At 31.6% G+C, this 16,704-nt stretch overlaps 1 protein-coding gene across 2 annotated transcripts; it reads left to right on the top strand.

The window, feature by feature from the left end:
* Nucleotides 1-999: 999 nt before the first annotated feature.
* LOC143062185 (C-type lectin BpLec-like) lies at nt 1,000-14,375 on the top strand. 2 transcript variants are annotated; one of them, XM_076233972.1, is made up of 8 exons: nt 1,000-1,492; nt 2,332-2,408; nt 3,953-4,024; nt 5,556-5,670; nt 7,884-7,965; nt 10,278-10,349; nt 12,128-12,227; nt 13,536-13,924. In XM_076233972.1, the coding sequence occupies exons 4-8, from the start codon at nt 5,654-5,656 to the stop codon at nt 13,568-13,570; spliced, it is 306 nt and encodes a 101-aa protein (XP_076090087.1). In that variant the 5' UTR covers nt 1,000-1,492; nt 2,332-2,408; nt 3,953-4,024; nt 5,556-5,653; the 3' UTR covers nt 13,571-13,924. The 2 variants fall into 2 exon arrangements, with proteins under 2 accessions (XP_076090087.1, XP_076090086.1); XM_076233971.1 differs by lacking the exon at nt 13,536-13,924 and adding an exon at nt 13,972-14,375 and having other exon boundaries at nt 1,003-1,492.
* Nucleotides 14,376-16,704: the final 2,329 nt, after the last annotated feature.

Here is a 16,704-nt window from a genome sequence, read left to right as displayed (position 1 = left end):
ATGGTATGTAATAATCTATTTATCACATATTTCCAGAGTTTTTGATTGACAGGTTACCGGAAGTTAAAGTCGGGGGCACGATATGGATTTTCGGGAGGCTGATATGGATTTTCAAGGGCTGATATGGATTTTCGAGTGCTGATATCGATATTGGCCCCAAGGGCAAATAACTAACCTTAACTTCAGGCTATTATGGGCCATGCAAAAACAAACATATTACCAGTACTACAAAATGTGTGATAAATATATACATATGACATGTCTTGCTAAAATGTATAGCAAATATGTGTATGCCCATTTTAGAAAAAAAACACTTGGTTTATATTTTTTTTCTACGGAAATATGTTACTTTATTGGGAAATTCTGTGCTTTTCTTAGGGCGAAAAATAAGAACGGACATCTTCTAATATCTTATTTTAGATCAACAATCATATCATTGCACTTCTTATCAGTTTGGTTGAACCCGTTCAGAAACATGGATCTGATATGCATGTACTTGTTTCTTTTTGGTAAGACGAATTCAATTTCAAGGCATAAAATCATTCATTTTTTTTCCAAATACACAAATATTTTTTGTGTTTGATAAGTGACTCAAAATGAACTATATTTCAAGTTCAAGTTTTAATAGAATGGAGAAACATTGAAAATACTGGGTATTTTGTCTCTGTCATTTTTTTTATGTTTATACATGGTCTTTATATATATTATATCAATATCGTTGAACAAATGTTCAGACTTTTATCATTTTATGTTGTTTGGTTTTTTTTGTACAGTCACCAGACTGTCCTATATGTAAAATATTTCTATAGTCGTCGGACATATGGTAATCATATTTTGGAAAATTAAATAAAAAAAAAATAAAAAATGATTGATTGATTGTTGGTTGGTTAACGACCAGGAGCAAATATTTCATGCATGTTCAGGACGAAAATAAAAGAAAGAATAAAACATAGTGTTATGAGTTGAATTATAGACCAAGCGTGCAATAAATTGATATGGTAGATAAGTTGTAGTAGTATTTAAATGATATGTTGTGTACGTGAATAAACCATAGCTTTGCAATAAGGAAAACACGGGACGGTTAGAGGTCATCTTCAATATATGTTTCCGTATGTTTGCAATATGTAAAGCTTAATATCACCCAAACATTTGTAGATTTTTTATTTATGATTTCAAATTAAAATTTAAAACTGCACCCATTATAAGGAAGGCATCTTCCAATCTATTACGAAAAGCGTGTATATTGTATCTTATTGCAAACCACTTGTCATCAGTCCACGAAAACAAAAGCTATTGGAAAATACTCAGCTTATACAATAATTTGGATAAGTCTTTACAAAATAAATACAGAGCATACAATCCATTTTATAGCAATCAGTAAAATACTATATTTTTCGGAGATTGCGCTTTCGTTTCGTAGTTTTAGGTAGTTGGATATAAAAAGGAAGTTATTTCATTTCAATTGCAGTACCTATATTGCATGGAGTACATGGTAAGTTGCTATATCATAGGGTGTTGTGTTGTTTTAAATAAGTTGTAGAAAAATCAAACAGAAGTAACGTAGTGCATGACTTGGATTGATTGAGTAGTTGGTGGTTGCTTAACGTCCAAAGGCAAACATTTCATGCATATTTGATAACATATTAATAAAATATACAAATGATAGGTTCTGTAATGCAGGCTTCCGGAATAAGGTAGGAGAAATTTAGGCTGACACGGAAATGAGGGTATACTGGACAGGGACAGAAACTTAGCCTTGTAACAGGTCACCTACGAACCACTCAAAGAGTTATTGCGATGGTTTTTAACTAGCAAAGAGCGTAACACTTTTTTACACGAAGCATCACATTTAACGTCCCAACTCTAACCGGACGTGGCTGCAAATTTGTACATCCCGCACAGCCAAACGGACGCACCACTTTAGCGAGGGTTTTACTACCGGTCTGATCTGAGCTTGTGCAATGCACTAATTAAACTATATAGATATAGATAGTATGTAGCAACAATGTCAATACCCCTAAAACAAAATTTGAAGATATGACTACAACAACATTTTTCACTGCATTATCTTTTCATATTTTCGTTAGCAATCTTATTACCATGTAAAAAGAAATAGCTGATTGAGTCCAGAAAACTCATACTTATTTTGACATGTCCGTGTTACTTAGACTATATAAGAATTTGATAGCTAGACAATTGCTGGAAGTGATTCGTCTCTGACGAATTCGGAATAAAAATAACAATGTCAAAAGATATGTTGTGTTGATTTCATTTATATGTGATTTGTCTGAATGTGTATTAATAAATGATAGATTTTATTCTCTTACCAAGGTCTACGTTGTCTTTCGTGTCAAGGTGTTATAGAACCAAGGTCATGCATCCGTAAACATTAATGTGCTGTGGGAGAAGTAAGTTATTATGTTAAGGAAAGCAATTTGACGAAAATCTCAACGTTTATTTGTTTTTTGTTTGTTTTTGTTTTTTTTCTGGGTTTTATTTGGGGGGTGGGGGTGGTGGGTATGGGGGACTTTAACTTATATATCTTAAATTGTGGAAGTTTTTTCTAATTGATTTCGTTTTCCAGTGAAACGAAGTTTTAACCTCAAAATAATTGCAACAGAAAACGTTTTAGTTCTAATCTATGTGCATTTTGCATTAAAGAAATTGCAAATTTGTGGCTTTGTGACCATTTTGAAAAATTAATGTGAAAATTTGGTGTTGTTTATATCTGTATATTATATTTTTTCAGCTTCTTACTTGTGTAAAGAAACCTTAAAACACAAAAAGAAGAATACATGCTTTATTATTTTTATTAAATTTGAGATTCTTTACCTTGACATGTTGAAAAATTCAATAAATGCTCAACTAATGAATTACAAAATCTAGATTGTAGCTTGATAAAAGATATGAAAACTATGGTGGCCGGTTCAGGCCATTTCGCGTTTTCGCGTTTTCGCCTTTCATATTCTAAAGGGCGAAAACGCAAAATCGCAAAGTCAAAAGCGCAAAATCGCGAAAAGTCGAAACGCGTTTTCGACTTCGCCTTTTCGCGTTTTCGACTTCGCCTTTTTTCGCGTTTTCGACTTCGCCTTTTAGCGATTTCGCCTTTTCACCTTTTCGCCTTTTCGCGATTTCGCCTTTTCACCTTTTCGCCTTTTCGCGATTTCGCGTTTTCGCCTTTTCACATTTTCGTGTTTTCACGATATATATGTTATCATAACATCACATTTTAAATATAATTGGAGACAAGACTACAAAATATAAGTTGTTTGTTTTACTCTATAGACGGCTAAAACATCAAGAATCAATACATTTGTGGAATAGAAGCGGTAAAGTTATAATTTTGTATCAATGTTTATAGATGTTTCTGCCTTTTTTTGCAGAGTTATCTCCCTTTTCAATGCAAATCTCCATAGGAACTTTAAATAGTGATTTTTTTATTTTCCTCAAGTAAGATTTTATGGGACTTTTTTCTGTGTACATTTGGGGTATAATGCTAAAGATTAAAACTTAAAAATCTTCTGTTGCAATTACTTTAATGTTAGGTTAAAATGTATGCTAGATAGACTGGATTATGATAGCTGATTTTGACATGTTGTAAAAGAGCATTGAAAAACTGCTCCATCGGTCCGTCCGTGTCAAAGTTATACCCGGATTACTAATGAAACAAAGACAACCCAATAAATCCATTATCAGATTGTCTGTGTATTCATATTGTAAAGAAACCTCGCCAAGCTAAGCAAGGGTTGTATTCCTAGGTATGTCAAACTTCCGGCATTAGTTTGAGTCGAACTACTGGCATCTCGAAATATTTCTCTAATTACTTCGAGTGTCTACTGTACTTCTACTAGTGTTCGGTTTATATGCTTTTCAACATACTGTTAAAGATGATTATTACCCTAGTCATAAGTTTACATAAATGTTTGAATTGTGAATATATATTGTTCTTCAGATTTGCTACACTGAACAAGTGATAGACGATAATTTAACAACATATTATAATGTTGGTTGTAGATCTAGCCTGGTGAGTTATTTACAGGTATCTTTCGGTTCAAACACAATTATTTTTTACCTTCTCTCCCATACTGATATTTATTTCTGTTGATTACGTTTTTTATTTGATTCATATTAAAAAACACACTCTTCTTTTTTTTAATAAAATCACACTTTTCATTATAGTTGATATAAGATGCCAACACGCGGTAGAGTTACATTTATAATGTTTGATTTGTGATTCTCTTTTGTCTTGGACAATATGATTATCTACTAGTTTCGATTGTCTTTGAAACAGCTTTAATAAAGCGCAAATACGTTTATTCCAGTGCGCTGTGTCTATTTTTTCTATGTTGTATTTTTTTTATATTTGTCGCGTTGTTGAAATTTTAGTGATGCCAATTAATGCAACTGCTTTGTACAGTGTATTCTTATATTGTGCCGATGCATCACTGTGCTAGATTATGGGAGGGTTGATCGCTCGCAAATATGATAAATGCCGGCAAATTCTTGATTTGCCTTCCTCAATTCAGGATCCTTGTGTGCAACAGAGGTTGTCGTTGGTTCATGTCTTACGTTTTTGTTTTTTGTTAAGAATTAGGCGGTGAGTTTCTCGTTTACTTTTAGTTTTTCTTTTTCTTGTCGTAGTCTTTTATAGCTGACTATACGGTATTGTTTTTTTTCATTACTGAAAGCCGTACGATCGCCTAAAATTGCTTTCATTTACATTTGCTTACATTAGATCAACGAAATTTATACGATATATTTGGTTTACAGTTTGAGTCAAAGAAACACCGACATAGCTAGATAATAAAATTAATTATATAATTACTACCACAATTTGATATTAATCAGTATTGTAAATTTCATTATTTATTATTAGTATATCAGTCTTACAAATCTAATCTTGAATTCTATCATATTTTTGGGGAATCTTTTAAGAAATTCAAATGTGACGTCATTTTATGCGTTGAATTGGATTCGGCTAACTCGGCAGTGCATTTTTATGTGCTTGGTCAGTTTGTTTTATGTAATGTTTCCGTTTTTATTCTGTAGTTAGTCACCACTCAGGTTTTATCATGTAAATCTATTATATGGTCATTTTATAAAATTTACTATTTGCAAAAATATGAATTATTCTGGATAATAAGAAAGTTCAACTTCATTCGTTTGTTTTATAACAGCTTGAACGTTTCGTCCCCGCGGTTATGACCAGCATAGTAATCATCCCTTTTTGTGTCGTGAATTTGAACAAGATCTCATTTCTGTAAACGTAATGTTTACCTTTGAAACATTGAGTTTAAATGCCCTTCAACTTAGGATTGTGATTTGCCCGTAAGTTGTTATGATACAGGCGTCGCTGATGAGTCTCAATCTCAATCTGGTGTATCAAATCATAAGCCTGGTATCTTTGATTTTATAATATTTTTTTAGCATATATAGTTATAATAAAAACTTTAAAAAAATGGAAATTTGAGTTATTTTACTTTTATGTGATAGTACTATCTAGATGAATAATAATGAAATTGAAGAAGTGCAAACAGGTTGAATATCATTTATAGTTATGTGATATGGCAAAGATCGCTTTTGGAAGAAGAAGAAGTGGAGAGCTACAAGTTTGTCAAAAATGTTGTAATAAAGACAACTGTAACATCCAAGCATGTCAAAATTCACAAAGTATGTATATCAATGTATATTTTTAGATAACGTATCATATTAAATCTAAAGGTTTTTAATTGCACTTCGGAGTTCCTGTTGTTACTTTGTTTTTCTCTTATACGTGACACAGTAGTATTTCCTGGCCATTAGTGATAATTATAGCCATTTTACAATATTCACCACTTTCCAACACTATCCGAAATTCTAACTGTCCAAAATTCAACATACACAGTTAACTGAAATACTGTTATTATAATATTCAGAAATTAATTTAGATATGTATCATGACCGTTATTGTTGTTGCTATCTTTCAAAACCTTAGGCCAACAGTTCTTTTAGGTCTTTTATTGTGCTATGGTAAATTTTAGTATTTATGATTTTAATGTTTGCCTATATGCTTTGTGTACATGACTTTTTGAGTTGTTTTATTACATATGACGTGACTCTGTACTTAAACATTCCCACATTGTGTTAATGTGCTATGGTAAATTCTTGTATTCTTGTCATTTTTTTTTTACTAATGTGCTTTGTCGATATGCCTATATGTCTAGTAGTGTTTTATTTGTTATATATTTCTTTGTTTTCTATTTAGTGATTGCTGTACCACAATTTTTGAAAAATTTACCAATTATAACTGTTTGTCTCGTTCACACATCGTAGTTATTATGATTGAATTTTAGGCGACTGTCATACAAGTGAGAGGTTTTGCTATCTATCAAACTAGGTTTAATACACCATTTTCTACATACGAAGATGTCTGTACCAATTCAGGAATGTGACATTTATTGTCCATTCGTTTTATTTTGCCATTTGCTTTGGGACTTTACGTTTTGAATATTCCCCGGCGTTCGGTAATTTTGTGATTTTACTTTTTATCATGCAGTAATAAACAAATTTTTAAAAATCTCAAAATTCATTTTTACCTGTATGTAAAATTCGTTCTTATTTTTAAACACCAGATTCATTCATCAGTTTGGGAAAGTATGTTCGTTTGTTCCTGTTTTTTTTATGAATAATACTGTTGATATACATTGACACAGTAGGTTACACAAAAGAGCAGCCTAAATTCCGGATTTCAAATACTACCGTGCCATCTATAGTTGATGTATTTCCCTCGGTTTTGGTTTGTAACCCGGATTTCTTTTTTTCTAAATCGATTAATGATGTTTGAACACCAATATACTACTGTTGCCTTTATTGAGTCACATTTCCATTTCAAGAATAGTGTATTGTATTAGATATTCTTCATTAGTGTAAATACATGATTATTATAGTTATAAGTAGAACCCATAAAATCGTTTACTATAACATATCCACGTCTGTTATGAGGAAAGCCTATATTAATGAGGGTAGAAAGCCTCATTGATTTATTTGATCTGGAAATCCGAGAAAAAATACCTACTATATACACCTTATGCTTGATCATAATTGAAACGCTCTGGTTCAATGTATTGCAGTCAACAATAGCGGGTATATATAGTAAACACTATTTAACAGTATGTCCGTCCTGTAATTGATTTAGGAATGGAAATAACGGCTAATTATATTGAAAATACCTGTAATAAGGACTGAAACCGTACATGGATATACATACTTTGTGAATTTTGACATGCTTGGTAGTTTCTGGATGTCCGTATCACAACATTTTTGACAAACTTGTGTCGGAGTGTTTCTGTTGGTTTTTTTCTTCTTATAGTTGATGTGTGTCCTTCCGTTTTGGTTTGTGACCCGATTTTTTTTCAATTGAATCAATTTATGACTATTGAACAGCGGTATACTATTATTGCCTTTATTATACAAACTATAATATATCTGCACTTTTTAAAGAAGTTATGGGATCAAAAATTTCATTTATGCACCCCATTACAACAAGAAATAATTTAAGACATCAAGATAGATAAGCAATTTCTTCAGCACTCTCACTCCAAGATGCTCACAGTAACTATTACAAGCACAGAAATCTGTCATTTTACCACTGCATGACTTCATCTGATGACAATGTGCATTCTTGATATTCCTGTCGGCTAATAAAAGAGGTACTAATTTAATTCAATCATGGACCTGAGTTGTCGCGTCGAGTTCTAGTGGTTGTCAAAGAAAATTCTTTTATATTTGATGGACTTAAAGATTTGCAAATTCTAAAAGGATTACTTAGTAGTAAGAAGTAGTAAGTTAGTAGTTGATATATTATCTCATGACGAAAAATATTTATAGATAAAATTCTATTTAAGGTGCTGCAAATATATGTTCAATTGTCGGGATGTTACCAGCCCACTAGAGTGCCGATCAAAAGTCGAATGTAGATCAGATGAGGTACATTAATTTAGAACTAAAAGCTATCTGTCTATGGTTCTATCAACTGATTTTAACATTCGAAACCGAAATATAAAGCATTTGCTGCCGTATCTATGTATGGAAATAGAATGCTTGAAAACTTGTAATGGTGGCTGCAAAAGTAAATGCCGTTACAACAATGGTGTTCGTTACTTGGACTTTTGACATCAAACTTGGAAATTTTATTGTAAGGAAACTTTACAATTGTCCTGACTGGATGAATAATGTATAAAAACTAACCGAAAGTATACACCGTTGCTGTTTAACAGACGGATAATTGTCGAAACAAAAATGTCGTCTATCCTCTTTTGTTCGTGTTGCATATATAAGTTCAGATGAATCTAGTTCTGTAAGTCACATTTGGGGTAAAAGGATTAGTTTTGATAGATCTTTATACACATTAACCAAACAAATATTTATATTTTAATCAAAATTTAATGCATAATTGAAGCTTATCTTAAAGCATTTGGTACCGCTCTATGTGATATAACAAAAAAAAGCTATATTTTTCAGACACACCACAAAATAATTAAACGAGGACAATATTTAAACGAAGACAATATTTTATTCAAGTTGTTTTTGTTAAAATGCCACAATTTATCACTTTGCTGTTTCATTTACATGTCAATTTCTAGAAGGTAAACAGTATGTGCAAACCCTTATCCAACAATCGAAAACATTTGTATGTTTTACTTTTAATAATCATCATTATTATTTATTCATATTTATTATTAATCAAATGTTATATAGTCTAAAAGATAGTACTCATTCCTGTTGTTACACTTTGCAGAGCCTTCCCATAAAATTTATTTGCGTCCTGAACATGCATAATAGTTATCAAAAGTATCAGGATTATAATTTAGTACGCCAGACGCGCGTTTCGTGTACATAAGACTCATCAGTGACGCTCAAACAAGTACAAAGTTGAAAAGCATTGAGGATCCAAAATTCCAAAAACTTGTGCCAAATACGGCCCAGGTAATCTATTCCTGGGACAAGAAAATTCTTAGTTTTCGAAAAATTTAAAGTTTTGTATCAGAAAATTTATAAAAATGACCACATAATTGATATTCATGTCAACACCGAAGTGCTGTCTACTAGGCTGGTGATACACTTTGGGACGAAACGTCCACCAGCAATGGCAACGACACAGTAGTGTAAATAGTTATCAAAAGTACCAGTATTATAATTTAGTACAACATTAATAAAATACTCGACGTGAAGAAACACAAATCAGGATTTATAAATAAAACATATTAATGTTGATCATTTATTTGCGTGTGAAATTAATTTTCCTCTTATCCTTATATATAATAAAATTTTATATCAAACTATTCGCTTGAGATAGAAAGTTATTGATAGAAACTAAGTATGCACGTGGCATTAAATTTCAAACATAAACTGACGTCTCAGGTAAAAAAAAAGCGATCATCAGATTACTAAAGATTATCAATGCTCTTATAAACTCAAATGTTGTATGGCTTCATTTTTTGGAATTTTGGATCCTCAATGCTTTTCAATTTTGTACTTGTTTGGCTTTATAAATATTTTGATATGAGCGTCATTGATGAGTCTTATGTAGACGAAACGCGCGTCTGGCGCACTAAATTATAATCCTGGTACCTTTGACTATTCAAACTATTCATATCATTTCAGGTCTGTCGCCCTTCAATTAGATTATAGCTGGTATTTACGTTCTTGTATGAAAAACAATCGACAATCTATAAATATTTGTAGTGCTGCCAATAGCTGCATACAAGCCTTTGGAAAATTAATTCTTCGTTGAACATTAAAATTTGATGTTAATTAATAAACTCATCATAAATACCAGGATTGAAATTTTATATTAACGCCAGACGCGCATTTCGTCTACAAAATACTCATCAGTGACGCTCGAAATTAAAGAGCATTGTGTACCAAAAATTCCTAAAAATTTTACCAAATACAGCCATAATAATCAATTCCTGAGGTAGAAATGATTTATCGAAAATTAGTTCCTCACGCATAATTATGTACATACAGTAGACTATTAGAGTTACAGGGCCTTGTGCACTGTGATGTGATATGCTACTTATCATAGTTCTTTGAATTAACGTTTAACCCACTGAAACAAGCTCAAAATAACTAGTTAGATTAAGAAATATTACTTTATTTTATTTTTATATAATCAAATCGGAAAGTCTCATTTAATACTAATCCAGTTACTTTTAAATGTTCAGTGGATAAAACTTTTTTGTTGAATCTGCTGGTAAGCTATAGTTTACCTTATTTGAACATTTATTCTATCTCAGGTATGTTTTACTCAGCAGTTTGTTAATGACAACTTTAAAAAGAGATACAATTTGGGATGTGAAAAGAAAAAGGTAATTAAAATAAAGGTCAAAGTTATATGACTTTGTAGCAAGTGCCACTCATGAGCAACATAACGAATTTCGATAGTTCGACAGATGCACAAATGTTAGGTGGTGTTGGTGGTGACCAGTTGTTTGGTATCAATATAACGATTAGTGCAGTTGCCAAAAGGACATGTAAATAACATTTTGTTGCATTATTTTGACCTTAGTTTCTTTTTTTAATTTATAACTAATCTTATGATATATGCATTTATAATTTTGAATAAAAGAGATGTGGATACACATAAACGAGATAACAGTTAATGTCTGCTCCTTAACATCTATTAATCAAAAGGTCTAATGGTTTAGTCATAAAACTCAATGTATTGAGACCTACATCACTCTCTGGAAAATAGTGTTATGAAATCATTTTTTTCGAAAGCTTCAAATTTACAAAAATAAAAGATAAAAATAAATGAAATACAGGGAGTTTTGTGATTATAATATTTAAATAGTACAATAAAAGAAATTGAATGCATTTTATAGTTTATTTACATTTCCACAACCCGCTATTTTTTATAAGTTTTATCGAATTTATTTTCTATCTTTTTTCTATTACAAGATCGTCCCCATTCAGGGAAAGATTGATCAATCACATTCCTTAAGGGACGACATCAAAAGTTCGATGAAGGATAAAAAACTTAATTCACATAGTTTTTTCTCTGAACCCTCCCATCCCCCTCTTAACTTAATTTTGGAAAAATTGATTGACCCATATAGATATATGTAAAAATCAATGTCGGATAACCACATCTTTCAGAAGTTCAACCCCCACCCCCAAACTATTTGAATTAAGTTTTTTTTTATCTTACATTGATCTTTATATGGTTGTCCCAAACCAGGACATTTGATCAAGTTAGAGTCGTTTTCAGCTGCCTTCAATAATTGCTTTTAGTTTTTTGTTTTATATTAATCGGTCTGATTTCCTCTTGTCATCTTCTGCTTCTTTTTTTGTCAACCTTTGTTTTGTACCACAAAATCGATCTTCATGAGGTATACGTTCTTTGCGTTTATGACAAAAATATCGATACAATATTTGATCTGTGCGATTTTAATCAGTGCGATTTTAATCAGTGATTTTTCTATTTAACATTACTATTGTTAAAAAACCCAAAACAACATTATTTTGTTAAAATTTGAGGGTTACTTCAAAGGGATGATCACGAAGATATGTGCAGTAAATTTTTCTTGTGTTTTGCTTAAAAGAAAATCTAAAATGAATGGTACTTTAATGAATAACATGTAGACGATGCCGAACAAATGAAATGATAGGATAATATAATTCCAGGCTAAATTTCATGTCAGGAGTTTAACAGTTGTTTTCCATTCTTTTGATGTGTTTGAGCTTTTGATTTTACCGTTTGATAAGGGACTTTCGGTTTTGAATTTTCTTGAAATTCTCGAAGTTATCATTATTTGTTAATTTAACTTTCTAAAGGCCAAAACAAGTTGTTACAAGTTAAAATTAACCAGAACAGAAAAACGATTTTACCCTACAATTTAAATATTTCAATTTTTCATTTACTTATATGAGTGTACGGAATTTAACTTGTCTTAATAAGTCAATGTGATTAAGCAACCTTAATCTATATTTAACCTTATATAAGTCCAACGTATAAAGTCAACGCATTCACATCATGCCAATTGTGACAAACGGTTGGAACGCTTTTTACTTTGTTACTTTTTTTTATGTAAAAACAGATGAAAAACCGAACCTTAATAAGACTTTCTGTCCTATTTATTTTCAGAGATGTGATTTGTTACGTCAATTAGCACCACATCATAGAAGTTTACAGCTGTGTAATCAGTGCTGCCAGAGTTCAGAGTGCAACAAAAAACTATGTAGTGGTGAGTCTTCATTTAGAAGAAAGATGATGATTGATATACGGTAGAAACATAATGACAACAGCACTCTTCCATATCTATATAGATATGCAAATTAATTACATATATAATTTTACCATTATTTATAGCATAAGTATGAAGAACCTATCTTCTTATCAAAATTTCTTTCATGTGGAAAGACTTTCAATTGTTCATTGGTTTTTAATTATCATTTTTTTTTATTTGTACCCACGACGGTTTTACGGGTCGCCGAATGGGACTCTTACGTTTATGTACTCGAAATTCATTTTTTTACGGACAAAAGTGAGTTTTGTTCAACAAAAATGAGTTCAGTTTAACGAAATTTGTAGCATACTACAAATTTAAATTTTGTCATACAAAATTATCTTTCAGTGGACAAATGTTAGTTTTGTCATGACAAAATTCATTTTTGTAACACAGACTTTACTTTTGTTACTTAATTTGAAAATTGGGCGACAGAAATCAATTTTGTATGCAAATTAGTTTAGTTTGGATTCTGTGAACTAATTTGCATTCAAAACTGAGATTTTGTCACAAAATTCAATTTTGTGTTTATATTTGTGGAGACAGAATTGAGTTTCGTTAAACAGTAGTGAAAATTTAACACAAAAGTCAATTTTGTGCCCCAAAAGTAAATTTTGTCACAAAAGTCAATTTTGTGTCACTAGAGTCAATTTTGTGTGCAAATAAGTTTATATTTGCATACCTATTTGACAAAAATGAAATATTTGTTTCATTTTTGAAATCCTTTAGGTTTTTCATAATGTCCATTTAAGAAAGAAATGTAAATGTCTGTGGAGGAAATGTTTTTAAATGATACCCGTTTTCCTTTTCTATCTTTAAATTTATATTCGGAGTCAATAGAACATATTTCTATCTTTACATGAGTTTGGGGCATAAAGGTTTACAAAAGTAAATATATTTTTATCAATTTCTATGTTGATTAAAATAATTTTTCCGTCTTGATCCACATATTTATCTATGGTATAATGTTTATTTTTTTCGTTGATATTAATCGAAACACCACTTGATTGTGTGCATCCAAAACTATGGATAATTCACCCGTAAATTCTTTATCTATAATTGGATTGTCTGAAAAATGTGTTTCTTATAGAAATTTTATGTCGCAATTCTTTTGTTTTATCCATTCTTTTAGTCAAATTATTTTTCCATATTTGTTTAACCTCTGACAATTTAAAGAACATATATGCAATGTGTTTAGTGACATCCTGGTTTTGTAAGTATTCAATTAATATTTCATAAATTGTATATTTTTAAAACACTTTTCAGAAATGGAGACGTTAACAGAAAAATTGCAGAAATGACGAGAGATTATCATCAAATACTTCCGCATGCTTATGATAAATGTGCAGACAGTATTCAACTGTTTTGTTTGCTAGGTTTCAAATTGACTTTACGTATACAGATATTAATCAAGACGAGAAGACAAAAATAGTTAAGGAGATGAATGTATCAAAACCGTACGGGGCGCCGAATGGGACTCAATTCTGTCATTACAAAATTATTTTTGTCTTACAAAACTATGTGATACAGACTTGTTTTATGAGAACTTCAATTTTATGATGACAAAATTCAATTTTGTAGACAAAATTCATTCAAATAAAATGATATATAACACTGAAATTTAAAAAAAAAGTGAATAAAGATACACTGTATATTTTCATCATTTTGTGACTTCGTGCAATAACTATATGTAATATTTCAGTCGAGTGTTATCACAACTGGATACCAGACGGAGACAGCTGTTATTTTGTAAGCGATGTCAGCGTGACATGGAAAGAAGCCGAGGGTCACTGTCATCGTTATGACAGTAGTCTAGTAGAAGTACCCGACACAAACAAGACATCTATAATAAAATCCTTACTGGAAAGCCAATACACGAACCATACAACAGACGATAAATACTTTTGGATTGGAGGTTATGGACACAACGGTGATTTCATTTGGAAATCTTCTGGAAAGCCTATCGGCTTTCAAAACTGGAATAAAGGGAACCCGTTACCAGTTCCTGGTGGACACTATGAACAATTGTGTTTAGAAATGGTCTAGAGTAGAGATTTTAAATGGAACTATGCTCTTTGTAAATCCACCAACCCGTTTGTGTGTGAACGCAAATCTTTGTAAATCCACCAACCCGTTTGTGTGTGAACGCAAAAAGAACTGACACCCTTGATTGAGTTATCACTGACGACAGTTAAATTCATACTTTTATTTATTCATTGAGATTAAGACTTGGTGTTCTTCATAATGAACAAGGGCAAAAAAAAACCATTTAAGACGAATGTAAAATATCTGTAAAATTTAAAAGATTTGATAATATCTGTCCCAAAACAGTAGTTGAATACATTACTCCACGTAATGTGTATTGTTTTACCAAGCCTATTGGTCCCCTAAAATGGACACTTTGTTTTCATTGTATCTTAACTGACGTTCAACAGCTACAATCCAAACACAATATTTGTAGTTTGTATGTTTTTCTATAAAGAATTATATTGTGTTTCGGGTAAATGAGTTTTTGTTATGGCGTACTATTTCACAATTGTATCTTCCAAGTGAAGGGTGTTGATTTCACAAACATGTGTCGCTCCCCTCCCCTTCCCCCACATCGTTCATGTTCTCTGGTATCTTTTCCCCCTCTATTATGTTCTTGATGCAAGTCAGAAGCCTGCAATTAAATGGAGTATTCATGTGGTGCAAATTTGTTTCACTAAATCATGCAGGTTCCCTCGGCTGGTAGAATCTTATTTTCTTTGCAGAATGTTGCACACAAATATGTTTTTTTCTAGTGTGATTAATTTAACTTACTTCACAATTAATTTTTTTCCAAAATTTTTGCCCTAAATGTATATAATAAAACCCATGAGACGATTTAGTGCTTGACATATAAGAATAAGAACCCGTCATTTTATAACGACACTGTATTGACTTGATTTTTTTTCTGCTTTTTGTCGTTTTGTTGCGGTCTTATTGATGCTAATCCATGGCCACGTCTCCATTTATTACAGAAGAAAATAGCCTACCTATCTCGATGTTTTACTTTTAGTTTGTCTTTGGTTAGCAATTTTGCGATTACAATTGACTGGATTATGAATATTTGGCCATGTATTGTTTTATTTCTTAATAATCAATACTAATAGATTTAATGAAATGAGACAAACGAGACGATCTTATTTCTGAAATTATTAATTTTCCCCACCTTAGAAGCAATATACCAACTTCATCTACATACGAGATATACATTTCCCAACTTATTTGGTATTCAAGAGTTTGCAGCTCATACTCAGACTTTGTAAAAAGTCACCAGTGTCTGAGCAGAAAGTTGATGAAGCAGGAGCATGTCAAAGAACGCTCATCGGAAGATACCAAGATCTTGAGTTGATGAATAGTCCGTATCAACTTCACAAATAATACACGATGGTCTTAAAGAATAGATCATGGGTACTGACAATGTTTATCATCTTAACAACGTGTTATCTTTGTTTTTATATGGAGAATACTTTTACTGTTTAAAATTGAGAATGGAAATGGGGAATGTGTCAAAGAGACAACAACCCGACCATAGAACAGACAACAGTCGAAGGCCACCAATGGGTCTTCAATACAGTCAGAAAGTCTGTTTTTGGTTGTATCCATATGACTTGACTCTGTACTTATTCATCCTATCATTGGATAATTTTTGTATTCTTGTCTTTCATTTTCGCTAATGTGCTTTGTGCTTTTTTGTTGCATACTTGTTTGTTTTCATTGTGATTATGATTATAACACAATGTTGCATGCTGTAACACTATTTTGACATTTTTACCTATTATGTCTATTTCTTTTGCTCACACATCGTTGTTAATATAATAGAATTTGATACGACTGTCGTACAAGTAATGGTTAAGCTAGCTTTAGACCAGGTTTAATCCATCATTTTCTACAAAAGAAAATGCATGTACTAAGTCTGGAATATGACAGTTGTTTTCCATTCGTTTGTTCTTTTGATTTTCCTATTTAATTAGGGACTCTCCGTTTTAAATTTAGGAGTCCAGTATTTTTGTGATTTAACATTTTAGATATATATTTACTACACTGACTACACTATCCACTAAACCTAGATCGAATAATGCCGTTAGTTGTCTCGTTTGAATTGTTTTACATTGTCATTTCGGGGCCTTTTATAGCTGACTATGAGGTATGGGCTTTGTTGAAGGCCGTACAGTGACCTATAGTTGTTAATTTCTGTGTCATTTTGGTCTCTTGTGGACGTTTGTCTCATTGGCAATCATACCACATCTTCTTTTTTGTATTGTAACGTGTAACCGGGCGGGGACGTTTAGATATTTTAATCCTCGGGTTCGTACCAGTTTCCTGGGATTTGAAAAGCAATTCAAAAGTTCTACAGTCAATAAAAAGTTTACACTATCACTATCAAATATGAAACAGATACTATACTACA

Source organism: Mytilus galloprovincialis, chromosome 2 (genome assembly GCF_965363235.1).
Source record: "Mytilus galloprovincialis chromosome 2, xbMytGall1.hap1.1, whole genome shotgun sequence".
Taxonomy (NCBI): Eukaryota; Metazoa; Mollusca; class Bivalvia; order Mytilida; family Mytilidae; genus Mytilus; species Mytilus galloprovincialis.
The sequence above is the reverse complement of the archived record's forward strand: the minus strand, read 5'-3'. Positions and strand labels throughout refer to the sequence as shown.